At 61.8% G+C, this 26,558-nt stretch overlaps 1 protein-coding gene across 1 annotated transcript in view; it reads left to right on the top strand.

The window, feature by feature from the left end:
* Positions 1 to 1,123: 1,123 nt before the first annotated feature.
* CCDC12 (coiled-coil domain containing 12) overlaps positions 1,124 to 26,558 on the top strand; it is a 34,230-nt gene continuing 8,795 nt past the window's right edge. Inside the window, exons 1-2 of the mRNA XM_028518684.2 lie at positions 1,124 to 1,266; positions 24,201 to 24,277. Of these exons, the coding sequence (XP_028374485.1) occupies positions 1,171 to 1,266; positions 24,201 to 24,277 (173 nt within the window). The 5' untranslated portion in view covers positions 1,124 to 1,170. The remainder of the gene's footprint in view (positions 1,267 to 24,200; positions 24,278 to 26,558) is intronic.

Consider the following 26,558-nt stretch of genomic DNA (forward strand, 5'->3'; position numbering starts at 1 on the left):
AGATGTTGAGAAGACAGACTCTGCCCCTATCCCTATCCTGCTCTGTCCTTCTGGCTTTTTAGGCAGCCCCTCCACTCTGGCCTTTTCTCCCGCCCCATCCATCCTACCAGAGCTGACATTCCCTAAGTACCCGCTTCCTTCATACCAGGCCCTAGCAGGGCACCAGCCTGATGCAGGGGATAGGGTGCCAAAAGGCCCAGGTTAAGAACGTCGTTTTGGGGGAGCAAGATGAAGGTGTGTGGCAAAGGGGACTTTGTCTCCTTGAGTGGCAGGAGATGGGGCTTTGGGGATCCCAACGTGCTGTCAGGATATCTTGACCTCAGCCAAAGGGGTCTCTCGGTTGTCAGGGAATGCTGATTAATGCAGGAAAGAAGACCCTGGCAGCTCCTGCTGGGGAGCAGTGCACCTGGTGGCCATCTGGTGCAGTTGAGGCCAAACCAGCTCTGGGCCCAGTTCTCAGGAACTAAGCCCCAGAGGTTTCTTGGGGCCCACTGGGCCCAGATTGGGGAATGCTCTTCCAAAGGTTAGGTAGGCTGACCCTGGGTATTCTGCCACTCCAGGGATGTTGGAGGTGGTAGGGGATCACCCATGAGCCCGAAGGGAAATGGCCATCCAGGCTAGCCCTGCACTGCGCAGGCTTTGTCTGAGCTGAGAGCAGATACAGAAGGGCCTTGGGACCCATGGACATCCAAGGAGCCACTAGTAGGTGGACACGAAGGGAGAGATAGACCTCTTATTTGGCTGGGGTCGGAGTGGCAAGTCAGAAAAGGCTGCTCTTGAAGGCATTCGAGCCTTGAAGAATCAGAACAAGTGGACAAAGTTTGGGTCAGTGCATTTCAAGTAGCGGGCACGGAGCGAGCTGTGGTCAGCGCTTAGGCAAAATCAGAGCGATCGACGCGCTCTATCCTCCTTCATTTAGGTCTATTCCACTTGCTGCTTTCTCTCTGATTGGCGTTGGACGCATTAAGCCTTACAGCTTTGCCCGCCTCCTACCGGCTAGACGAGTTGTATGGGAGGAAGGGGGCGGGCCCTCCTATAGCAACTCAGCATTGATTGGCTCTCAGGACTTCCTGCTCTCTCATTTTCGTCTCTGGATTGGCTGTGAGAGTCATATGCTCATTGGGCCTGCGTGGTGGAATACAAGCGAAGCGGAGGGGGTCGGCGGGCAAGATGGCTGCTCCTGCGGCAGGTATGGGCCGGCTAGAGGAAGAAGCGTTGCGGCGAAAGGAACGGCTGAAGGCCCTACGAGAGAAAACCGGGCGCAAGGTGAGTAATGCGGAGTGAAAGCCGTGGCTGAGGTAGCCTGCGTTCGGATCAACAAGGAGGAGGGGGAAGGGGCTACTAAGAAAAGGCAACTGCCGAGGAGGCGCATGCGTGCGCGCCTGGAGCATGCGCGAGGAGTCGGCGCCCGCCCACCAAGCCTGGTGCTGGCGGGCTCTGGGCTTTTCTGAGCGTGGGTGCCAGGCGGGCAGTGGTCAGGCGCTAGTGACCGCTTGATTCTTGCTGGATGTTCTCCTCGTGAGTCTGTAGAGCCACTTACCGTTTTAGACGCTGGTTGGTGTAGGCATAATTGGTTCGCGTCTGAACGCTCAGAATCTTCCGTTTCCCCGTAACCCAGCCTTCCTTCCACTTAGAACCCTGGTGAAATTCCTTGAGTCTGGCAGATCCTGCTCTGGGCGCCCAGCAGGAATCCAAGATGAAAGATGCATTCTTGGTTGAGTACAAGGATCCAAAGTGAAAGATCCATTTTTAGGTCAGGGTGGACCTCAGGGAAAGAGGAGGGCGCTTAGGTTTTTTTTTCCTGCCTACTTACCTGGGATGGACCTCCTAAGCCTATAAGTTGCTATACTTCCACGCATTTTTTTTCTTGCTTTTGTTTGACACCAGAATGATCTGATTCCATTTCTATTCTGCTGACCTTGCTGAAGTGATTAAAGAGGAAGGAGAACTCTCATCACTACTTATGTGCAAGCCGTGGCCCTTTCACTCGGGGCCGTGGGACTTGGGACAAATTGCTTCATCTCCGTGAGCCCCGGTTTGTTCATGTCTGGAGTAGAAGATAATAACCCCTACACAATCATCCTCACCGGGTTATCTTGAGGTCTAACAGTATAATCTGTGTGAAAGCGCCCTAGAGACTATCAAGGGGTAGAGGTGGTTGGTTCTGCTCCTGTTGAATGGATAAAACCTCTGTTCTCAACTCGACAACATGCAAAGGACATTAAATATCTAGATCTGTGAGGAATGAGAAACAGGGACTCCACTTGCCAAAATTTTAAAAAATCCGGCTCGTCTGGCTGGTGCAGCTGGCCCCTGTTTACTTTCTGCATGGCTGGCTGAGGTTCTTGGGGAAAGCGAAGTGGGGGAAGTAATAGTGAAAGCTTGCCATATTGGCATCTGCTTTGGTTGGCAACCTGTTAGCGCTGTCAGATATTATACCCACAAAACACCTGGCCTCGGGAAGCTCAACCTTCAGCCTTTCAACAGCGGCTCTAGTCAACCCGTGTGGTTGGCTTGGGTGTAGGGCCCAGATTATTGGGACTGGGTTTGAGGTCGGTCCAAAGGACAGAGTGGCATCCACAACCTTGGGGTCTCCCCATTTTACATTCCAATTTCTCCACATCTTCGTCCACACTTGTTATTTTCTGTTTTGTTGATGATAGCCACCCAGATGGGTGTGAAATGGTATCACATTGTGGTTCTGATTCACACTTCCACAATGGTTAGTGGTGGTGAGCATCTTCTCGTGCAGCTGTGGTCATTCGTGTATCTTTGGAGAAATGTCTTTTCAGGTCCTTTGCCCATTTTTCAGTTGGGTTTTGTTGTTGAATTGTAGGGGTTCTTAATATATTCTGCATTAATCCCTTATCAGATATGTGATTCGCCATTATTTTCTCCCATTCCCAAGATTGTCCTTTCACTTTCCTGATAATGTGCTTGGATGGACAAAGGTTTTAATTTGGGGGAAGTCCAGTTTGTCTTGTCTTTTTCTTTTGTTGGTCCTACTCTTGGTGTTGTACCTAATAAATCATTGTCTTTCCCCTCTATTTTTTACCAAGAGTTTTAGAATTTTAGCTCTTACGTTTAGTTCTTTGATCCATTCTAAGTTAACTTTTGTGTGTGGTGTAATGTAAGGGTGTAATACGTTCCTCCACATTGAATATCTAGCTTTTCCAGTATCGGCTGTTGAAAAGACTGTCCTTGCCCCATTCAGTGGGTTTCGACCCCCTTGCTGAGAATCATTTGACCATCTACAGGGTCTGGCAGAAGTAACACCTGTGTGAGTGCGGTTGGTAGGGTAATGATACGGGTGTAATAACGTAGAGTTTTAATTTGAACATTTCACCTGAAATGTCATATGGTGTGTTTGAATATGATATTGCTATGCTACAGAATTACATGCTCAGGATTTTCTAATAAAAAAGGGGTGTTGATTGTGCCAGACCCTGTATGTGAGAGTTTTCTTAGGGCCCTCTGTTCTATTCCGTTGGTCTGTGTCTCCTCCCTCATTCCGCTACCACACTGTTTTGATTACTGTCGTTTTGTAGTAAGTTTTCAAATCAGAAGTGTTCGTTCTCCAACTTAGTTTTCTTTCAAGATTGTTTTGGCTCTTTAGGATTCCTTGAGATTCCATGTGAATTTTAGGATGAATTTTCTGTTTGTGCAGAAAACACTATTGAAATTTTGATTGGTCCCTGGCTGGTGTGACTCAGTGGATTGAGAACCAGCCTGCCAATGGAAAGGTCGAAGGTTCAATTCCCAGTCGGGGCACATGCCTGGGTTTCGGGCCAACGATTCTCCCTCCCTTCCTCTCTCTCCAAAAATAAAAAACAAACAAGATCTTAAAAAAAAAGACAAGAAAAGAAATTTTTATTGGCATTGCATTGAATTTGTAGCTCATTCTGGGTATTATTTGCTATCCCAACAATATTTAGGCCTTCTAGTCCATGATCATGGGCGATCTTTTCATCTGCTTGAGTCTTCAATTTCTTTCAATGGTGTTCTCCAGTTTTCATTGTAGAAGTCTTTAGCCTCCGTGGTTAAATTTATTCCTGAGTATTTTATTCTTTTTGGTGTTATCGTAAATGGGATTGTTTTCTTAATTTCCTTTTCAGACTGTTCATTGTTCGTGTAAAGAAATGCAACCGGTTTGTTTTTTTCTGTTGATTTGTGTCTTGGAACTTGGCTGAATATGTTTATTAGTTCTAACAGTTTTTGTGGACTTTCTGGGTTTTCTGCATATAAAAACATGTCATCTGTGAACAGAATAATTTTCTATTCCAATTTGGATGCCCTTTATTTCTTTTCCTTGCCTAATTGCTCTGGCCAGAAGTTCCAGCAGCATGTGGAGGAGCAGCAGTGGTGAGAGCAGGCGTCCTTCTGTTTCCGCCCTCAGCGGGGCGCTGTTGCGCGTGGTGTTCACATGTGGGTTTTTCAGAGACGGCTTTTACCACGTTGAGGAAGTTTCCTTCTATTTCTAGTTGATTGAATGTTTTTTTTTTTTTTAATTATGAAAGGGAGTTGAGTTGTGTCAGATACTTTTCTTCATCAGTGGAGATGAACAGGTCGTTTTTATCTCTCTTTCTGTTGTTGCGTTACATCGATTGACTGTTGTATGGTGAACCATCCTTGCATTCCAGGAGTAAACTCCGCTTGGTCGTGGTGCGCAAACCCTTTACTCTGCTGAATTCAGTTTGCGGGTATCGTGCTGAGGGTCTTGCCCCCGTGTTCACGAGAGGTGCAGGTCTGTAGTTTCCTCGTGGCATCCGGTCTCTGGAACCAGGGTAAGGCTGACCTCACGAAATGGGTTAGGAAGTGTTCCCTCTTCACTGTTTTTGAAGCGTCTGGGAAGGATTGGTGTTAATTCTTCTTTAAGTGTTTGGTGGAACTCACCAGTGAAGCCGGTGAGCCCCAGGCTTTTCTTCGTTGGTAAGTTTTTGATAACGTATTTAGTCTCCTTATTAGTTACAGGGCTATTACAATTTTTAAATTTCTCTTCTGAATCAGCTTCAGTACACTGTGCATTTCTAGGAAGTTTTCCTTTTCTTTGTTGTCATTGTTGGCATACTGACACCACTTTAATTGGGTTTAACCTTCACAGCTCTGGCTTCAGAAAGCCCTTGGCTGAGAAGTCATTTCTGAAACAAGTACGTTCGGAAATCACGTGGCTCCTCTCTTAGAAGTGAGAGGCCACCAGCCTTGGGAGTTTCCTTCCGTTCTTTCTAAGACACAAGAGTCGATGGGAAGCCACATTCTTGACCCCATCAGAAGGTTTTTCCTTACCTGGCAAGAGCCTTTTCTCTCCTGGGGCCCCTAAACTTCCCCTCTGTGTGGTCCCCTTCCTGCAGAAGAGGGGACGTTTGAATGTGCTGTTGACTCTTCAGTCACCAGGCTGCGGTGTCAGTGGTGGATTAGGAACAGGCGATAAAATGTTTGGCTTGGTTCAGAATGGGTCACCGGAGCTGGTCGTCCCCTTCTGGCGCAGATTTACACTGAGCACCACTGCGTGCCCATCATCCAGGCGCTGGAAGTCTAGCAGTAGGTGAGCGAGGCAGGCAGAAGTCGCTGCCCCAGCAGGTGTCCATGTAGCTGGAGAGAAGGTGGGTGATCTAGCAGATGCATCCAGAGGTGGGTGGGGAAGGTGCTATGGAGGGAAGGAAAGAGGAAGGCGAGATGGGGCTACGTGGCGCTCCCAGTTTACTGTTCTTTATTGGAGACGACAGTGGTTTCAGGTCTGACGTGGCTAAGGATAAAGAGGAAGGAGGAGGGTGAATGTGTAGGTGAAAGCACGAGACCAAAGAAAGTGGCGTGGCCAAGGTCACAGAGCTGGGAGGTGTCCCAGGTGCGTGTTAGGGCTGGAAGGGACTGTGAGACCAGGCGGTGACCCTGTTTCTGCACTGACTGGGACTGGTTGCCCGGATGCTGGGTGGAGGTGGCCTGAGAAATTTCGCTTTACACTTTCTGATACCCTTTCGGTTTTGTAAGTTACCTCTTCAAAAAAACAGCAGTGGTAAAAAAAAAAAAAAAAAACCAACAACAGTGGTAAAAAGAAAAAAAACAACAACGGGTAAAAGAGTATAGGCCCTCAGTGCAGGCTGCCCCTGTGTGCGTGCCTCAAGCCCTGCGGGGTCCGGACTCCAGCCCCCTTTCCCCTGGCGAGGACAGGGGTAGCTTTATTTGCCACAGCTGCTTTTTTTTTTTTTTTTTTTTTTTCCTTTAAATCCTCACTTGGGGATATGTTTATTGATTGTAGAGAGAGAAACATCCATTGGCTGCCTCCCGCATGCACCCCAACCAGGGACTAAACCTGCAACCTAGGTTTGAGCCCTGACTGGGAATCGAACCTGCAACTTTTTGATGTATGGGGGTGATGCTCCAGTCAACTGAGCCACCCGGCCAGGGCACAATTCCTTTTGTATTTATTTTAATTACGGTAAAATACATGCAACATAAAACTTGCCATTTAACCATTTCTCAGTGGTATTAAGTATATTCGCAGTGTTACAAGTCATCACCCTGATTTCTAAAACTCGATCACCCCGACAGAAACTCTGTGCCCATTGAGCGGTAACCCCCCCCCCTTCCTCTCTTACCTGAGCCTCTTCCAACCTCGAATCTACTTTCTCTCTCTGACCTGGCCTGTTCCAAGTCCCTCGTGTAGGGGCACTCATACAGTACTTGTCCTTCTGTTACGAGCTCATTCCACTGAACGTTAGTTTGCAAGGTTCACCCACACTCTGGCATGTAACAGAACAGCTTTCCCTCGGCTTGAGGCTGAGGGACGTTTCGTGACGTGTCTGTACCACATTCAGTTTACCCACTCACCTCCTGATGGACACCTCTGGGCTCTGGTGACGAACGCTGCCTCTGGCGTTTGGTGGGCTTACTGGCGGGATTCGGGCAGGGGGGTGATTCCCCTCATGCTGTTACCTGCCTCTCCCCGCCACCAGAATATGAACTCATCGTTTAGTGCTAGTCTAGAGGAATCAATCCTGAGGTTGTGACAAATGGAGACAGAATTAAGGTCATAAGCTTTCCATATATTCAGTAAAAAAAAAACCAATTGTAGTCATAAAGTTCAGCAGTTCTCCAAAGCGCTTCCTTTTAGCCCCCCCCCGCAACAGGACTGAATTAGGAGGGGTCACAGGACAGGGCAGAGGCGCTGAGGTGCCAAGGGCATGAGGCAGAAGGACTCCCCTGGGTTCCAGCTGTGCAGCCCTCCCTGGGGGAGCCCTCCCGGGGGCAGGGCACTCTGCGTGGGAGTGGCACACCCAGAGCAGCGTCCTGTGGGTTGGCCCACATACAACGTGATGCCGTGCCGCTGGGGTTCGTTTTCTGGGAACGCTTCACGGGAACTTGAGCTGGGCCGTGGAGGGTGGGACCGGAAAGGGGTATTGAGGTAGCTGGGAAGGAGGGTTCCAGGGGAGGGAGCAGGTCAGAGGTGGCGGCATTCGTGGGCACAGAGGACAGACAGCAGGGGATGCTCCGAAGGCTGGGCAGCAAGCACTTGGTGGTGACCAGGGCAGGGGCGAGGCCTGCAAGTGCTGCTGGGAGCGTCGGAGGCCAAGTTCTGCAGGAACCCAGGCTTCCGGCCGGGAGGGCAGCCAGCCCAGGCACACTTTTCTATGTTGTGTTTGCACCTCGTTTCTTGGGGTTCGTCCGGAAGTTCTGAGCTGGGTGAGGAGGTGAACAGGTCGAGGCTGAGTAGGTGAAGCTCTCTGGCGTCTCTCTATGGCGCTGACCACTAGGGCAGTGTGAGGCCACGTCGTTCTCCTCCGACCCCGTCCTCAGCAGCCAGATGGGGACTCCGAAAGGTAATGAACTTGGCACAAACATTTGTCCTTGGCTGTTGGGTTTCCCAAGCGTTTGACCTGAATTGTGCTGTCTCCTTCTGTCCTGAGACAGAGGCGGCCGGGCTGGCCAGAAGGCCAACCCCCAGGGGTTGGGCGTGACCCCTGGGCCAGGTCTGGCTGTCAGCCCATAGGTTAGCAGCAGTTCCTGTTTTTTCACGCAAATTCTTCTCTTTTGGTATTGATTTTTTTTGAGGGAGAGAGAGAAGAAACATCCATTTGTCGTTGCACCTATTTATGCATTCACAGGGTGACAGTTGCCTGTGCCCTGCCCAGGTATTGGGGTGATGCTCTCACTAGCTGAGCCGCCCAGCCGGGGAGCAGTTCCTGTTTCCCGCCTGGCCCGGGAGAGCAGCGCTGTTCCGTCTCGCGTGGGGCGGTAGGGGCGGTTGTTCCGAGTCCGCCCACGCTGTCTCGGTGCCATGGCTGCCCTCTCTGGAGGACTCGCCCCCTCCGGCCTGCAGGGGCCGTGTTTCTCCCTGAACTCCCACTGATTGGAAGCTGAGAGGGAGAGGTTAGCAGGAAACTCAGACGGCATCAGAGGAGCCTTGAGGAGCCTGGAGTCCGGGCAGAGGGCTCTGGAGTTGTCGTCGGTGCGATGGCCGGTGCCTCCAGCAGCTGCTCACTGCTGGCCTCGTGTGTGGGGTGACATGCGGGCCGTTCAGGGTCGTGTGGTCGTGACCTGCACACGCGAGAACCAAGCAGGTTGGGGAGGGAGCCGTGCCCGGGTCGAAGGCAACACGCTGACACTCCTGCCTGGGGCGCATGGGCAGCATCCCTGGCCAGCGTGGGGTGAGGGCAGAAGAGGGGGCTGGAGGGAGGGGCTGCTGGGTGTTGGGGGAGGGGTGGTGGCGGGTGGAGAAGCGTCCAGTGTGCTGCACGAGGGGCTGGATGTGCCTGTGTCCTGCTCATCCCTCGGGAAGTCGCCCTTGTCTCCTGCCCTGTGTGGCCACGTCCCCACGCCTGGCAGCCTAGTCTCAGGGTCAGCTGAGGAGGGCCTGTGCTGGGCGTTTTGCAGGGTGGCAGATTGTGACGGGATCTCAAGAAGTAGCCCTTTGAATGGGTGTTTAATAGACCAGGGACCCTGGGCCTGAAGGGATCGCTGATGGCAGTGTTTTAGATGGTCTCTAAAACCCGGCCCTCGGTCCCCCTCCGCCCCCCACCTCCACCCACCCCAGGTGCCTGAGGACAGGCAGGCCCCAGGGGGGCTTGGTGCCCTCCCTCACAGACGGAAACTGCCGGCAGGTTGCCTGGGGGGAGCCGCGTGGCACCGTGGGGTGCAGGGGCGTCGGAGCCGTGCAGACGTGGCCTGCGTCTCGGCACTGTGCAGCAGACCTGGGGGACTCGGGGCAGATCTAAAACTTTGAGCCTCCCCCTTCTCGTCTGAAAAGTCAAAGCAGAGTCGTGACCTCACTAGGAGCTGGGAGAACGGGAAGAGACGGCTGGGAAGCGTGCAGCTCGAGGCCGTGCACACCGGCCTTTCCTGAGTGCGGCGGGCTGAGCGGTCCCTCGGCCCGCCCCTGCCGGCTGTCGGGAGCACAGAGGACACCCTCCTGGCCCCAGGCCTCACTCAGCGGGGTCCTGATTCTTGGAGGTGGGATTTCCTCTCGGTGTGGAGTACTAGGTTACCGAGAAAGGGGACTCGCAGAGCCACAGCCGCGATGGGGTGTGTGGTCCCTGTTCTTCCAAGGACTGGCCGCCTGGTCCCCAGCCCTGCCCAGACCCTGAGACCTTGGAGCCCGCGAGTCGGGGAGCCTCGCGGGTGGGGCCTGGGGCTCCCGGCGCAGATACCTGCGGACCCGCCAGCGTCGGACTCTGCTTGGAGCACCCTCCGGGGCCTGGGCTGGTTCATCGTGACGCGCGGGCGTTCGGTCCCTTGGCCCTCAGAGCCGCCTGTGCCTCCCGGCCGCCTGGGGACGCAGTCTGGTCTCTACTCTGCCCGCCCCCCAGACCTTCTGTCTCGGGCGTGGATGTTGGTGTAGAACCTAGAAATCCTCGCATTTTTGAAGTTCCCCGGATGACTCATTTTTCTGGAAATCTCTGGTCGGTCTCCTGACGTTCTGTCACCGGAAGGGGAGCGCCCCCTTTCCCGGGAGCGCTGGCCGCCCGTCCCCGCTGCAGGGGCTCTGCGCCGGCCGCCACTTGAGCCTCCGTGGAGCGCCCACTGTGTGCCAGGCCCCGGGCGGGCAAGGCCGCTCCCTGCCTCGGGGGCTTCCGCAGGAGGGGGGGCTGGGCAGCGTGCGTGTAAACAGGGAAGGTAACAGCAGGAACTTGGGGGGACTGGGGTGGGAGTCTGTGGGTGTTGGGGGGCAGTGCAGTGCAGCTGCCCTGGCATGGCGAGATCTCTCTGCAGGGGGGGGCGGCTGGGAGGTGGCAGAGGGGATGCCAAGACCCAGGGAAGAGCACTCCTTGCTGAGCAGGGACTTGGCTCGTTTGAGGGGCTGAAAGAATCCCCAGTGGCAGGGTTAGAGCAATGTGTGGGGGGGGGGGGCAGGCAGGGCGGGTTGAGAGTAGAGGGTCTGGGAGGCCGGACCACTGAGGCCTGGCCTCACTGCATGAGGGGCACGGGGTGCCTTGCCCTGACTGCAAGTGGTGGAGGGGGTCAGTGGCACTCGCAGGGCTCCTGGGCGTCCCGTCCAGCCTGATGGGTGGGCTGGGGGCGAGCAGGCAGGCTGGGTGGCAGCGCCCGTTTCTGAGTGGGATGCGCAGGGCAGAGCGGTTTGGAGGGGGAAGTCCCGAGCCTGGCTTTGCTTGTGTAAGTCTGAGGCGACGGTTAGACCTCTGCGTGGAGAGGGGCCGGCTCGCGGGCATGTGGACTCAGGGATGCTCGGGGGCGAGATTTGGATCCCTGGGCCTGGACGAGCTCTGTCCCGGGGTGCAGAGCCGAGGCCGCCGGGGGGAAGGCGTGCTCCGTGCCCGGGGACTCGCCTTTCGGCCTTGCAGGCTCTTAGGAGGAGTCGCAGGACAGTCGGAGGGGGTGGGGGGCCGGTGATGCTGGGAGAGCCAGGTGAGGACTGCGTGGGGAGGGCAGGTGGTAGGCGAGCCGGGTCTGCCCTTTCAGGGACGCATGTGTGGTGGGTGAAGAAGGGGTCGTACCGCCAGCAGCTCACAGGGCGACCTGATCACAGGTTCCTGACCGGGCAGGTCATGGTGGGCAGGCACACCCCAGGCATGTAACATTTATATTTACTAGTTTTAAAGGTTTTATTTATTTTCAGAGAGGAAAACAGAGGGAGAAAGAAAGAGGGAAACATCAGTGTTTAGTGTGCCCCCCTCTGGGGACCCGGCCCACAACCCAGCATGCACCCTGACTGGGACTCAAACTGGTGACCCTTTGGTTCACAGGCCAGCACTCAGTCCACTGAGCTACACCAGCCAGGGACCACGTAACGTTTTTAGTAAAAGACTTACCTGTCTGTCGTTTTTGTGCATCTGGGATTAACTCACCTGCCGTCAAGCTCTTTCCGTGCTTCAGCCCGCGGCGGAGCCTCCCACCCTGGCCCTCCTTCCTCCGGGCGCCCTTCCCTCAATCCCAGCTCCCAGCTGCTCGGCCCCTCTCCGTGTTGCTGGGAGGGAAGCCCCAGCTTGTACTCTTGAAAGAATCCCGGGAGGAATACAGTTGCTGTGGTAACAACACCCTGTGGGGAGTAATCGCCCCACTCCAGGGCTGGGTTGATTCAGAGCTCTGAAGAGCTGCTCTGTCTAGAGAAATTGTGGTTGAAGCAGAAAACATTTGTCCTTTCAAGGACAGTGCCCCCCCCCCCCCCATATTCAGGGCACGGTACCACTGGAATTCCTGCGAGGTAATCTGAATCCCAAAGAGAGCACCTGTTTGGTACCCGGGGGAGGAAGGCAGCCAGTGCGAGCAGAACCCCCCAGCCTGGGCGCAGGAGTCTTCTCGGAGTGGGAGTGGGGCTGGGCCCTCAGGGCGCCCCGGGGTGAGCTCGCTGGCCCTTCCCGAGCCCCGCCTGCTGTGATGGAGCGGACTGCTGTGCAGTGTGGAGGGGCGCCCTGGGGTGGGGGGGCTGCAGCCGCGCAGGCCTCACTTCTACACAGTCGGCCGCACGGAGCAGGCAGCTTCGGCACCCAGTGGGAATGCACTGGCCCGGCTCACTCCCACTGGTTGGCCTGGGGGTCCCGTCCCCATTTAGGCTCCGTGCCCCAGGTGCCCGGAAAATACGTGCCGGGGGACTGAGTGGAGGAACTGGTGGGGGACAGGTGTTCGGAGGAATGGGACAAGAGGAGGAACAGGTGTGGAGCAGGCCGGGGTAGAGGGGGCTGGGTGTGGAAGGACCGTCCAAGAACCCCCCTCTCGCAGGGCCCCCCCACGCCCTGGGGCTAGCCTTTTCTGACTTGGACTCCTGGTCTCTGCATACGTGTAGGGCCTGAACTTCCTCTGGGTGACACTGGTGGCAGCTGTGGGTGGGCTGAGGGAAGAGAAGTGTCATTGGTGCGGGGGTGTTACGTGACCCTTTTCGGTGGTGGGTGGGGAAGTGGGCATCCGTCGAGCAGTGGAGTGTTCTGGGCCTCACGCTGAGGGCGCAGGGGGAGTGTCAGGCTCCACTGTCCTCACCGCCCACGTGGCTGACGCCTCCCGGTGAGGACTCGCCGCCCGTCACGTGGGCTCCCCGTGTCAACACCCTCTGCCGTCCGGGAAGGCGCCTTCCCAACCTTTCTGCCCGGCGCGCGGCCAGAACCCGAACGCAGGCTGTGTTCCCAAAGGAAATGCGGGTCGGCGAGGGTTAAAAGACCTTGTCTAGGCAGTGTTTCCCCGACACGTCAGGGTGCCAGTGCCACTTTGGAGCTCAAGTTGGGCTTTGACTGGGGTCCCGTCTCCGTGGGGCACCCTGGAGAGGAGACGCTGTCTCACCTGGACACTCCTCAAACTGCGGCGCTCCGAGGGGCCGCCGGCCCGGGAGCGGGCTTGCACGCAGTTTCCCGGCTTGGGTGCCCGTGTTGGGGCCCGTGTTGGGAGGGAAGGCGGGAAGGTGGCCCCAGGCCGGGTGAGCTCCTTGGCTTGCTTCGGCGGTTGGCCGTTGTGATGGACTCGGGCTGGGCTGGGCAGGGCGCGGGGCCGGGACCCAGTCCACAGAACGCTCATTCTGAGCCAGCTCCCCCTCCGGGCAGTGGGCATCAGAGCTTCTGCCCAGCTGGCATCCCAGGGTCTCCTGTGGGTTGGATGGGCTCTTTCTCCTCGAAGGCCCGATGTGAGGGTGGGGCGTGGCACGGGGCAGCCCAGAGAGAGACTTGGGGACTCCGGTTCCAGCCGCTCCGCAGGCCCCAGAGGGGAGGGACAGACCAGTCGGCCTGAAGCCCGGGGACCTGCAGGGCAGCTCGAGCTCTCGCCCATCTCACGCCGCGCACACTCACCGGGGTCTCCTGCGGCCCCCGGGACGTGTGCAGGTCGGGTGGCAGATCGCTCTGTTTCTTCTCGTCAGGACCGCTCTGCACCCAGAGCCCCCTACTGACGACAGTGGGCCCCCAGGCAGCTTGGTGTGGCCTCACACAGGTCACAGGTCACACCACCGCGCCTCCCCCCCGCCTCAACTTCTGGAGGGGGGTGGGGTCTGACGGGCTCCTCAGTTAGTCACCCCCCCCAGGGGAGGGCGGGCTCCTGGAATGCTGGGATCGGCAGGTCTTGTCCTGGGAGATTCTGACTGGGCGGGGCTATTTATAGCGTGTTCCCAGGGCCACTGGCTGGTATGTGAGGCCTCTGCAGCCCGGACAACTTGCGGTTTTCTTACTTTTCCCATTGGGTAAGAGCGGGCCGGGCCCCACTTCTGCTGCCGTGCGGAAGGCTCAGGCAGGCCTGGGGCCGTGTGTGGGAGAGAGGTCGGGAGCGTGACGCAATCAGGAACCGCAGTTCAGATGCTGCCCCGTCGTTTACCAGTGGTGCGCTGCCGGCCAAGCCCCTTAGTTCTGACCCACGTTGTCCGGACGGGCTAAAAACACCTGGCCCCGCGGCAGCGGTGTGGCCGGAGGTTCTGCGTGCAGCCCTGGGAGCACTCCAGGGCACCGCGCAGCAGGACAGAGGGGACTGTCCCTACGGACAGACTCACAGGCAGCCGCCGGCTGCTGTCCTTGAGGTAGAAAGGTGGCTCTCTTGACCACCTGTCCAGCTCGTTATTTTCAGTGGCCTGGGCCAGTGACCCTTGCCCTTTAACTTTCCATCAATTTCTGGTGCTTTCTGAGTTCTCTTCATAAAAAACATGCCAATCACGTCGTTGCCACCTCCCTGCCCGTCCTTGGACTTGATGCCAGCTTCTCGGTGCTGGGGAGCTGAAGCCTGGGGCCCGGCTGGCCCTCCCCTCCTTCCCACTGCACCAGCGCACCCGCCCACCCAGGCTGGACGCAGGGCTCCGGCTCCGTCCCCTCCTCCCGGCCGCTCCAGCACGCCCTGCCCCGCCCGCCCTCGCACTCCAGGGCAGTGGAGAGAGCAAGGGGAGCGTTCAGCTTCCCTGCAGGGACAGGCCCAGGCCACTCGCCCTCCGGGTGAGCTCAGGTTTGTCTCCGCTTCGGGTCACGGTACCCATGTCGGACTGTGGCTGAGTGCGACTGCCCACCCGACTGTCCGTTCACCCGCCTGCTTCCTCTCCCTGCTGCCCCGGAGCTCCCTGAGGGCAGCCGTCGGGGCTTAGTCACCTTCTGGCTGCCAGGTAGGCAACAAGGCTCAGAGACGCTGTGCAAACATTTGAAGGAAGAAATGAGGAAACTGGGCTGGCCCACGGCTTGGGGCGTTGGCTGGGCTGAGGTTTTTCTCAGGGAAAAGCAGACTTGGGCTCAGAAGTGTGCTGGCTGCAGCCCCACCAGTGCCATGAACTTCCCTGTGGGAGGTCCGTTAAGACAATCACACTTCGGCAGGGGTGGCTCAGCTGGTTGGGCAGGGGCCCGCAAACCGAAAGGTCGCCGATTTGACTCCCAGTCCGGGCACGTGCCTGGGTGGCGGGCCACGACCCCAGCTGGGGGCGTGTGAGAGGCAACTGATGGATGCCTCTCACACACCCGTGTTTCTCCCCTCCCTCTCTCCCTTGCCTCTCTCTCTTAAAACAAGAGGCGGTGAAGTTTCCAGAATCTGTTGTGTACACGTGGACTGGGGGTGCTTTGACGGCTGCCCGAGTGGGAAGGAGCTGCCTACTTTAGCTGGTCACAGGCGTTGAGTAAGCTGGGGGCGTGCTGCGGCCAGCAGGAGCCCTGACGCGGTCCTGTTGGCAGCTCTCGCGGAACCATGTGGGGGGAGCCGGGAATTGGTGTGAACAGGCTTGGGGGGGGCGGGTGGAAGAGATCGCTTTCAGGGGCCACTCCCTGGGGTGTTCAGGCCCCCTGGCTTGCTTGTTCCCCAGGATGGACCCAGCGATGATGAACCCACAATAAAGAGGCCTCCAGGCCCCAGTGGCTCAGCTTCTGAACCCCCCCGCCCGCTGGCCGGGGGTCATGTGCACGAGAGCTGGCTTGCTGTCCAGCTCGGCAGAGCTGGAGGAGGTCAGGCAGCAGCTGCGTGTCCTCGGGGTCAGGGGTCCTGAGTGGCTGGCCGGTCCCCAGAACTGGCTGCCTGGGCCTCCCTGCCCGATGACCCCAGCTGCCTCCTTCGAGGCGGTGGGCAGGGGCTGGGTGGGCAGGGGCTGGCGGGCTGCCGCCCCGGCGTGCCACAGGGCGGTCTCACACCCGGACCTTCGCCTCTGTGATTCCCTCTCCCCGTCCCACCGTCCCGTGGAGAGGAAGTCCTGGCGCGGTGGTTGTGAGTTTGGCTTTGTGGTGGAGGAAGAAGCATTTTCCCTCTCCAAAAGGGGAAGTGGCGGGGCTGGCGAGCGGGTGGGAGGTGACCTCGTGCTCGCCATCGGTTAATTTCTTAACCGAAATGTTCTCCCTGAATTGGGGGGTGTTCGGCCTGATGGGGGGCGGTGCTCAGCCTGCAGTGCAGCTTCTGGCTCGGCTGCCGGGCCCGCCGCTGGGGCCGCACAGGGGCCTGGTGTGTGCAGGTCTGTCCGCCCTCCCCTCCCTTCCCCTCCCCTCCAGCAGGGCTTTTGGTTTTTGTGTGTGTTTTTTAACCCTGAGAAAGGCCAGGGGGCCTCGCCCGGGCAGGGTCGGGTGCGAGGGCCCGCCACAGAAGCTTCCTGCTTTCTCGCCGAGCCGGGCGAAGGGCGGGGGCGTCCGCCCAGGGTGTAATATCGAGACACCGGGTCCCAGGCAGCTGGGTTCCGCTCGTCGCTTTTGTTCTTCCGTCAGTTGGACTGCGGCCCTAGAGGAAGTGGGAAGAGACTTCCCGCAGCCGCGTGGCGGGAGCCCCCGGGGCCCTGTGGGGTCCTGCGCGGCAGTTTCACGGCGCTGCCTGTCGGCCTGCTGCTGCAGCGGCCGCCTGGCCCCTTGCAGAGCAGCCGACCTGCCCCCCGCCGAGGGCCCGCTCTGCCGGCGAGGAGGGGCGGCTGGGGACGCCTCTGCACACACCGCCCTTTGTCTCCTTGTGATGCTTTTCTGGGGTGGGCGCTCCTGGCCCAGAAGTGACCGCATCTGGGCTCTGGTGGCTTGATCACGTCCCTCTGAAATGTCACCAGCAGGAGGCGTCGGCCCTGGGCTGTGATGCCGAGGCGCTGTAAAATACCAGTGAGACCACCCGTGTGTTCGGGCAGGGGGTGGGCGTGGGGCCAGAGCAGAGTGGTGCTGGGTGGGGGGAGCAGCCCAGGCCCGAGGCCGCCCACCCGCTGGGCCCTGACAGCCCGGAGGAGCTGTGTGAGTCTGGGCGGGTCACCTCGCCGCGCCTGCGGTCTTCTCCCCTGTGGGAGGAGGCGGCAGTGCTGGCCCCACTGGATCTCCGTGGTGACTGATCACACGCCGCTGACGCCTGTAGCCCGGCCCTCCAGCCTGGGGCCTCCCGTCGCTCGTCCCCGAGGGTGTCAGGCGGGTCATCCTTGATTTGAGCCTCATCTTTAAAACTTGGCAAAAAATAACAAAGTACTGTCAGAAGTGGGTGATACATCCCACTCACGTGTCGGTCGGGTCTGGGTTGTTTCTCTGCTGGGTGGCCCAACGGTAACGGGCCTTCCGGTGCCTGTGCACCCCACTGTGCTTCCTGCGAGTCAGCAGGGTGTCTGCTGCCTGGGGTTTGGGGGGGCTTCGGGCAGGGGTGGGGTGCAAACAGGGGCCATCTCATCTCTAGGAGAATGCCGCAAGGGTTGGGGGTTAGGGCTCGAGTTAGGCCGGTTGCCGATGGACATCAGGGCTTGGAGCACCCAGGGTGCCACTGTTTCCCCGAGTGGGTGTCGCGTGGGGCTCTCCACCAGGCACTGGACCCAGGTGACCTTGTTTGACCCCCCACCAGCCCCCCGCTGGCGGGAGGAGCCGGCCTCCACGGGGTCTGCGGTCGGCCCGTGCTCCTGCCACTGACTGGCTAGCAGTGGAGTTGCGCCTTACCTGCGGCCTGCCCACCCGCCCAGGCGTGCTGCCCGGCTTTCTCCACCCCGCTGCGCCCCTTCCCCGCCATGGGAACGGCCCCATGGGAGTTTGGAGCCTTGCCCGGCTGCCCGGAGGAACTGGTCCCGGCTGGCTGTGTGTGAAGGACCTCGGCGTGACCTTTCAAGCCAGGGCACACTCGGTGCCAGCTGTCGCCTCTGCTGCCCTTCCCGGCCCCTCCCGGCCCCTCCTGGCCCACTCCCACTTGGCCTCGAGGGTGCAGGCCAGGATACTTGCCTTGGAGAACCTCTCCGGACACCTCGTGTGCCACCTGGAGGTCCCCCCCACCCATGCCCCCCGCCCACCACCATGCTGTCGCCACCTCTCCTCCTCTGTGTCACCAGCCCCTTGAGACTCTGAAGAACTGTGGCCTCTTACTCCGGAGAAATGAGCCTTTCCCCGTGGGCCTGCGCGTGGGTGGGCCTGGAACCCTTGCCGTGCCCGCCCTGGCCTGTGGGCGCTAGGTGCCCACTTGCTCGTCTTTCTCGCGCACCCGGCGGGGAGTAGCTCGCACGAGGGAGCCGGGCAGTAGTTGGTGACCGATGCTCCGCTGCAGGGGCCGCCGTGTGCCGTCTGGAGCGCCGCCGGTCTCCCCGTTGCACTTGCGGCAAAAGCATAGGACCGGGCTTGGCGTGGGGCCGGCCCCCCACCCTCCCCACCGCCAGCAGGACGGGGCAGGTGCCTGGGCCGGGCCTGGGATGGGCCCGGGGTGCGGAGAAGTGGGCCCTCTGTGTGCTGCCGGGACACCCGGCCCCCGTCAGGCTCCAGGGCCCGCCGCAGCCCCGTCTGCCTGAAAGCTGCCCCGCCCTGCCTTTTGTCCCCCGTGCCGCCACCGCTTTCGTCCTGGGCGCCTTCGTTCTCCCAGTGAATCACAGGCACAACCTCCGTCGCCTCCGACTCCTCCCTGTCCCTCAGCCGTCAGCCACCCCCTGTTCTGCCCGCCGCCACTGACCTAGTTCCCGCTCGCTCGTATCTGCAGTCCCATCTCCAGCCTCCTCGCCAGCCCTGGCCTCCCGGCGGCTCCCTGCACCGGCGCTCCCCGTGCCCCGAGCCCTCCCTCAGCCCTCAGGGGACACTGCACCCAGCTCTGGGTCCAGTCTCGGGGCAGCAGGAGCAGGGAGTGGGCAGTCGGGTCTGCCCCTTGGCACAGGTCGCCCGGTGTCTTCTGACGTCACAACACCGCCCGTGTGTCCTGGGGCTGCAGGGAGCACCAGGTGAGCAGGGCGAAAGTGAAAGCCCAGCGTGACCTTTGCTGACGCCAGCAGCCCGCTGAGCCGAGGCTCCTCTGCGGGCCGGCCTCCCCTCCCTGCCCTCCGGGGCTGCTGCCTTCCCCGCCCGAGCGGCGGGCTTCTCTCCTGGGTCCCCGTCCTCTCATTCTCGTGAGTGACGTCAGCTTGACAGTCCCCGGGCCCCACAGACGGACACCCGGGGCGCACAGCACAGCGGAGCGGGCTTGCCGGTGGAGCGGTGGCCCATAGCCCGCGGGCTCCACTGTGCGCCGCCCCCTGGAGGCAGTGGGAGGCCCCTGGGCACAGGTGGGCCAGGCGAGCATCCATCCTCCGGGCACACTCCGGCTGCCGGGGGTTGGGGGGGGGCTCCCACTGCGACTTCCTGGTGGGCCAGACGCCCGGTGACGAGGCTGCCCTGCCTCTGGGGCCGGCAACAGGGTGAATGAAACTGGGAGCCCCCAGGTTCACCCTCAGTGTTTAGTCCCTTCCCGCCCACGCCCTCACCCCTTGGTTCCATCTCCCTGTGACTTTTGCCTGCCTTGGGCCCAGAGCAGAACGGGAAAGGCTCAGCCTGGGGCCAGTTTCGCCTGTTCTGAGGGCGCCAGGGCTGGGGCCTCGTCCCCACGGACAGCCCTGGCGCGGACCGCCACGCCGGGCTTCTGAGACTGCTTGCCTGGGCCCTGGAAGTTGTCTCTGCTCCTGCACTTCCCGTCGGGCCCCAGCGGCAGGGGCTGATGGCGAGCGAAGCCTGGGTGAGATGCAGGAGCCGCCCCCGTGAACCCGTTCCCGTCTCCTCGTCTGCGGGGAGGGCCCGGGCTTCGGCACGGCTGCCCAGAAGGCAGTGCCCAGCCCTCCTGCAGCCTCGGCCGCCCTCCCTCGAGCGCACGCACACGCGCACGCAGCAGCTGGACCGGCTCCCGGCTGGCCGCCAGTGCAGCATCTCACCTGGTCTTGGCCTCCTTGTGTCCGTCCACGACTCGCCTTCGAGGCCGCCAGGGGCCCTTCCGAGCACTAGCCAGTGCCGGGCTGAGCGTCCGGGGCCTGCCAGGGTGTTCTGCCCTCCCACGGCCCTTGGTAGCCTCCCACTGGACGATCAGAATTCAGGGGTCCCTTCTTCCCCGACAGCCAGCGCCTGCCCTCGCCAGTTCCCCGGGCGTACAAGGCATTTAGGGAAGCTGTCCTCAGCTCTCCCGGCCGAGTCGCGTGGTCTGAGTCTGCTCCTCGGAGCCCTCCCGAGACCCTTGAGGTCAGGGGTTCTTGTCTCTTTCATCCGTGGGTCCCGGGCAGACCCGGCACATGGAGGAGACGGGGGCTTTGGGGGGAGAGGGGCCCTCGCCTTGGCCTGGGTGGGGAGGGCGGCGGGAGGAGGTGCGGCCCCCCTGCTCCCACCGTGCTCCCCCCCCACCCCACATGTCTGGTGGCTGAGCCGGAGTGCGGTGGCCATGGCTCCATCCCTCTGATGCCGGCTGAAGGAGAAGACACACGTCTTTCCTCTCCGTTAGACCCTCTGGAGGTTCATCCATGCTAGGCTGTGTCTAGACGTGGTGTTTCACTGGTGTGTCTGCTCCCCGGTGAAAGGGGCTCTCACAGCTGCGCGCACCTGCCTCCGGGTGGGTGGGGGTGGGCAGGGGGGCCTCCGTCCGGCCTGAATGTGGGGCTTGCCGCTGGCAGCTGCGTCCGCCACCAGAAATGCGGAGGAGGGGCGGGAGCAGGGGGCGCTGCACCTCCTCCTGCCGCGCCCCCCCCCCCCCCCGCCCCGGGCAAAGAGCGACGTGTGCACAGGTGGTCTCGGCTGTGCCTCCTCACGGGGAGAGCAGGGACTCCCCAAGAGGCCCGACTGGGGGCGCCGCGGGGCACCACAGGGCAGGTCGGCCGCCCTGCACGCGGCCAGGCGGCCGCTAGAGTGCACAGTCGGGAGCCCTGCATCTAAAACCACACCGAGAAAACTTCAGGCCGGGACGGCCCCCCCGAGGTGTTGTCACACGTTCAAGGAGGAGCAGTGCCGGCCCTGACACCCCGGTTTTGTTTGCGAAGGCTTCCTTCCTGGCAGAGGGGTTTCCGACACTGACACAGATGAGGCGGGCGGGCTCTTCGGGGGCCCCTTCCTCCTGCAGGCTGTGCGGGAGGGGCGGGCCGGGGCAAGGCCTTGGTGTGGACCCTGGGCTGGGTCAGGAACGGGCGACCGGGCTGTGGGGGGGCCCGGTCCAGGCCACCAGTGTGTTCCTGGGAGTCGGGCCCGTCTGGAGTTGGTGGGGAGAGTCCTCGTTACCTTAGCAAAGGGCTGGAGGCTGTCTAGTCCAGGCCTGGGCTGGGCCGGGAGCGGAGCCGGGGGGAGCCCCATACTGTGAGGGACTTGAGGAAGGGGTAGTGAGGCCTGGGTATGAAGAGAAGCGACCATCGGTTTGTGCCCCGACACCAGGGAACCTCAGAAGGCGCCGTGAGAAGGGGGCCTGTGAGCTCACCTCTAGAACTGGGTGAAGGGCGGGTTTTCTTTGGCGTCATCAGAATGGACATTTCAGCATCTGAGACAAAGGGGCCGGTGTGAGGGGCCTGCAGGGTGAGTGGTGGGGCCTGGGGGTTGTCCTGGGAAGCCAGCAAGAGCCGTGGGCAGAGGGTGTGACGTCACCTGCGTCATCGAAGGGGACGCCAGTGGCGGAGGGTTAAGGTGGAGAGGGACTTGGAGGACACGGATTAGGAAACGGAGGGAGGTGCCCCAGGCAGCTCTGTTCTCCACGGTGGAGGGGTGGCTGGCGGGCTGGGCGGGGTGGGGGTGGTGGGCGCTGTGGCGGTGGGGACCTGTGGAGGTGATGAAGAGGAGGGGGCCCCACCGGAGAACAGGACTGGGAAGGCAGGGGAGGGGCAGGCAGATTCGGGAGGGGGGTGTGTAGGGGGCGGCAGGCAGCTAGTCGGACTTAAGGGTCTCGGGTGGGTGGGGTGTCTCTGGATGCCCCGGGGCTCTGTGGTCCTCGGGCCTGGCCAGTGCCCCCTCCCCATGGGCGTCCGCCAGGCCTGCGCGCACACGGGCAGCTCTGAGAGGCAGCCAGGGTCGGAGCAGCTCCTAGAAGCCAGTGCCGCTCCGGATGCACTCTCCCTCATCCCTCCCAGGCGAGAGTGGGGCGTGAGGAGGACCTGGTCCAGACCTAAGCCCCCACCGACAGGCTCTGTGACTGTGGGGCAGACCCTCCCCTTTTGCTGGCGGCCATGTGCCAGGTCCCCGGTGGAGTCGAGGGGCCTGGAGGTGGTGGCGCTGCGGCGGCCCCTTCGGTCCCTTCGGTGCTGAGCCTCCAAGTCTCCACGGCTGCCCTCTTGCCCCTCCTCCCACCTGGCGACCCCTGCTCCTCCTCGTGGACGCTGCTCTCCTGTCGGCGTCGCTGTTCCGCAGGAGGCCTGGGGTCTCCGTGCCCAGCACCCAGGCCAGGGTTCCCCTCCCAGTCGCAGAGCTCGTGCTGCGCCCCACCCCTGGATGCTGGCTGCTCTTCAACGTTCCTGAGGGAGTCGGGTGTTTTCTCGGCTTGTTAATGAATAACGTGGCCTTTGCCGAGGCACTCGAGTGTCTCTGGGTTTCAGGTGGTGGCAGCTGTGGCCCCGAGTTGGCCCTCGCTCCAGGGCCGCGCACGGTCCGTCCCAAAGGCTGTTTCTGCAGGCCCCGCCCCCTCCTGCCAGCTGGCGTGGTCGGCCGTGCAGAGGGGCCTTCCTGCAGGGGGTTGCGCACCTGCCCGCTCTGGGGAACAGCCGAGCTTTGTTTTCCTCTTTCACCTCCGTCCTTACTTGCCAGGGGGAGGCGTCCCTCACCCCTTCCTGCCACCCCTGGGTGGCAGGCCCCTCTGGCCACCGTGGAGTCTGCCGGCTAGCAGTTGGCAAGCAGCTTTTTTTTTTTTTTTTTTTTAGATTTTATTTATTTATTTTTAGAGAGGGAAGGGAGGGAGAGAGAGAGAGAGAGAGAGAGAGAGAAACATCAATGTGCTGTTGCTGGGGCTGTGGCCTGCAACCCAGGCATGTGCCCTGACTGGGAATCGAACCTGCGACGCTTTCGTTCGCAGCCCACGCTCAATCCACTGAGCTACGCCAGCCAGGGCTTGGCAAGCAGCTTTTCATTTGAACGTGCCGGTTCTGGCATGCGCGCTCCTCTGCTGGCATGTGGTCAGGGAGGGTGCCTGGGTCAGGGCCTCTGTGGGGAGCCCTGACCCGTTTCCTGGCCCCGGGTCTGTGTTCTGCCCGCACAGCAGGGTTGGTGGGCTCCCAGGAAAGGCCTCTGGCCCTCCCTTCAGTGCCACCCCAGCCTCCCCGCCGGCTCCCGTCTCTGGGTGCAGCCCCACCCACTTCGACAGCCCCACTGGCATTCACCCTCACTGTGACGGCGACTGCAGTCACCCGCATGCTCTTCACCCCACGCCCACCTGTGCTCAAGCCACCCCCCAGGCCGGCCTCTCTTGGGCAGCTGCTGCCACTAGTCCCGGCTGCCTTGGCCGTGAGGCCAGGCTGCCTGGGGCTGAGAGAGGGGGTGGGGGGCGTCTCGATCTGTCCGTATCTCAGAAGCCGTTCTGGGGGCCAGGCCTCCAGGCAGCCCCGCCCCCCATCTCCCCCACGGTGCGTGGCCACGGGGCGCTGGGGCCTGGTGGGTCTCAGGGTCTCCGCTGTGCAGCGGCAGGGAGGGGCTCCGCCCTCGGGGGGCAGCTGTCGGGGGCAGCACAGGCTCAGGGGGACAGGCGGGGCCGGCAGCTGTTCCCGGCCTGATTTCCCTGGCAGTGCCGACGCATCTCGTCCTCCTCACAGCCGGCTCCTCGGAAGGAGCGCCGCTCCCCGGGAGTCCGAGGCGGACGGCACAGTGAGGCTGCTCCTGTCCCACGCCTCCAGACACACGTGTGTGTGGACGGGGCCCGTGCGCACGCACCCCGAGGGCACACTGGTCCGCAGGGCGAGGCCGCCCCACCCCGGCGGGGCGGGGGGAGGCCGGGGAGGCCTTCCCGCTGTGGCTGCAGGCAGCGTGGCCGTGGCCTTCTCGGGGCCCTCGGTGCGCCTCAGAACCAGCGTGCCGTGTCGAGGTTGGGGCGAACCTGCCTTCTCCAGACTTGCAGGGAGAGGCCGGGCAGGAGGAAGGCCAGATTTATAGGGGATCTTTCCCCCAGAGACTTCGGGCTCGTTCCCCCTGCCCCCGTTTTCCCCAGACACGCTGCCGGTGAGTCTCGCCGAGCCTGGGCCGAGCCTGAGTTGGCTGCTGCTGGAGGGACACGGAGGCGCTGCTGGGTGGGGGTCAGGGGCCTGTCCTCCCCGGAGGGGGGTGACTGGTCCTCCCCAGTCTCTCCCAGCTCAGCGGGCGGGTGGCGGCCAGCCCGAGCCCACGGTGGCACGGACCGGCCTCGTTCTCGCCACCTGAAACCTCCTAGCTCCTCCTGCTAGTGGTCTCTGAAGGCCGCTCGGGGCGGGGCCTGGGCTGGGGTCATGGGCTTTTGACCTCTGCGGGGCAGGGGGGGGGTGAGGAGTGGGGCTTCAGGGTGGTGGTGACGTGGGTCGGCCTCAGCAGGCAGGAGCCCCGCTCGGAGGGAGGCTGGGAGTCCACGCCGGCCCCCGCCTGGGCGTCCACCTCCCGAGAGGCGCTGCTCCTCCCGAGCGCCCGGGCAGTATGGGCTGGAAAGAGGGGCGTTCACCTGAGCGGGCGGTTCTCCTCCTTCCTTTGCAGGACAAGGAAGATGGGGAGCCCAAGACCAAGCAGCTCAGAGAAGGGGAGCAGGAGGAGGAGGAGGGCGAGAAGCACAGGTAAGGCCCACATACGGCCCCCCGCCGCATGGTGCTGCCGCCGCCGCGGCTCTCACGTCCTCCCGCCTGTGCCTTCAGCGTCCCCGTTCCTTCCTCCCCGCCCCCGGCCGCCCCGTTCAGACCTGAAACTACCGCCCTCCTCGCCATCTGGGGCCTTCCCTGCACCCTTCCCCACCGGCCGCCGACTCTCAGACACCAGCTTTCTCTCCTCGCCCTCCGTCCGTCCCGTCTCCTCTCTCCCCGCAGCCTGCGGCGGCGCCTGCAGAGTCGGGTCCGGCCTCTCCCGGGGGCAGGAGCTCGCCGCGGCCGCCCGGCCCGGCCCCCGCTGGTTTCCCTTAACTGCCGGCTGCTGGCCACGCAGCCTGTCCCGACAGCGTCACTTTGAGCTGTCCCGGCCTGGCACTCCTGTCCTGCTGTCCCCAGACACGCCGGCCTCCCTGTAGCGCCCAGCCCGGGCCCCCGCTCCTCTCCCTCGTCCGCCCGTCTCCCCGTCCCCACAGGAGCCCCTGCAGAGTGTGTCTCGTCCCACCAGCCCCGTGCGTGCAGGCCCGTGAGGGCTGGAGCCTCGCTGGCAGTCGGAGGCTGCCGTGCATCAGAAATGCCCGGGACGCGTTTCGGAAGCCGTGTGTGGGGTGGGAAGGGCGCTCCGTGGTCGGTCCTCATGCTCCGGGAAGAGCCTTCGTGTCTGCTGGCACCGCCGTGCCCAGCTGGGAACTGCAGCCACGGGGTAGCCGTGGCGCTCTGCTTGGGGCTGGACTCTGTGTCTGCACGGATGGGTGGCCTGGCGTCCTTTGCCCTGAGCCGTTGCCTTCGGGCACAGGGCCCGAGCAGCTCCTGCTGACTTGCGGGGTGGGGGCAGGGGTGAGGGTGAGGTCTTGGCCCTGAGAAAGCCGACCTCTGTGGGCTGTCGGCTGAGGGGGCGCCACAGCGGGGATGGGGGGCCACTCCCGGGGGGAGCTGGGCCCCTCCTCTCTGCCCTGTTCAGGGCCCGGCTCAGAGGGATGGCGCCTTCCCAGCTTCACAGCAGCGCGGGTGCCTGCGCCTGACACCACACCGACCTCACGACCCCCAGGGGGGCCCTCCCCGGTGCTCCGAGACGGTGACAGGTACCAGCTCTCTGTGCGGACAGAGGCCGGCGGTGCTCCCCGGCAGCCAGGCCTGCCCCCCTGCACCACGCTCTGTTCTTTCACATGGGGCCTCGAAGGCGGCGGGGACAAAGGCCAGGTGGTTGCTCCTGTGCCAGGGGACCCCAGCCGTGTGTGATTTGGGGGTGAGTGCCCGCAGTGTCCCCCGTTCTGTGGTGGCGGAGGTGAGAACCTCTGGTTTTCTTGCAGTTTGTTCTTAGATTCTCGGCTGTCGGCAGCAGCCTGACTCCCGGTTTCCGGGCTGCCTGTGCTCTGCCGGGAGGCCCCTTCTCCGGGCCCCGGTCTCTTGGCGAGAAAGAGCAGGGTCGCTGGTTCGAGGGCGGGCAGGCGGGTGACACAGTGGGAGACTCGAGCGTCGAACCCTGTGACTGGATCTCAAATGTGCTGGTGCCAGAGGCCGGGGCAGGCCCCCGAGCCCCGACGTGCAGGGCAGGAACGCCGCTCAGAATTGGACGAACAGCCGGCGGAACCGGCCTGGTTTTTGGTTTGTCCAGGGCACCATGCTGGGCCCTCCGGGAGGGCGGGGGCGACAGGGGACAAACCCAGCCCTGCCTGCGTGGTGCTGACGTGCCCTCAGGGGGAGCTGGAGGGCTGCTCACCGAGCGAGCCAGCGTGGGGCGAGAGGCCGGGGCTGTGGGGCGGAAGCTGCAGAAGTGTCGCCAGGCCTGGTGGGCGGGGGGGGGGGGGGGTGTCCCGGCCTTGGAGGAGCTGAAGGGGCCGGGGCCGCGGGGAGGAAGCAGAAACGGGGTTGGGAAACGGCTTCAGCCCACCGAGGTGTGTGCTGGGTGCAGGGTGGGGGAGGGAGGGAGGGGGCAGAGAACAGGAGGACAAACCTGCCAAAGACGGGAAAGCGCTGCTGTCGTGGGCTCCGGGGAGCAGGTGCGTGCGTTGCTCTCTGAACTGTTGTGTGCGCCCGAGACACTTCGCAACAAAAACCGAAAGAGCGAGTGGACGGGGCGACGCAGTGTCCGGCGCCTGGCCTGTCACTGAGCCCAGGGAAGGGAGGCCCGCTCCCCGCTGGCACCGGGGACGGAGCTGGGGGCCCCCGTGCCGTGCCGTGCCGAGCCCCCCACGCCCCACGCCAGGGCCTGTCCCGTGCTCCCAGCAGCGCAAGGACCGGACGTGCTGGACACCGA

The sequence above is a fragment of the Phyllostomus discolor genome, chromosome 7, assembly GCF_004126475.2.
Source record: "Phyllostomus discolor isolate MPI-MPIP mPhyDis1 chromosome 7, mPhyDis1.pri.v3, whole genome shotgun sequence".
NCBI classification, from domain to species: Eukaryota; Metazoa; Chordata; class Mammalia; order Chiroptera; family Phyllostomidae; genus Phyllostomus; species Phyllostomus discolor.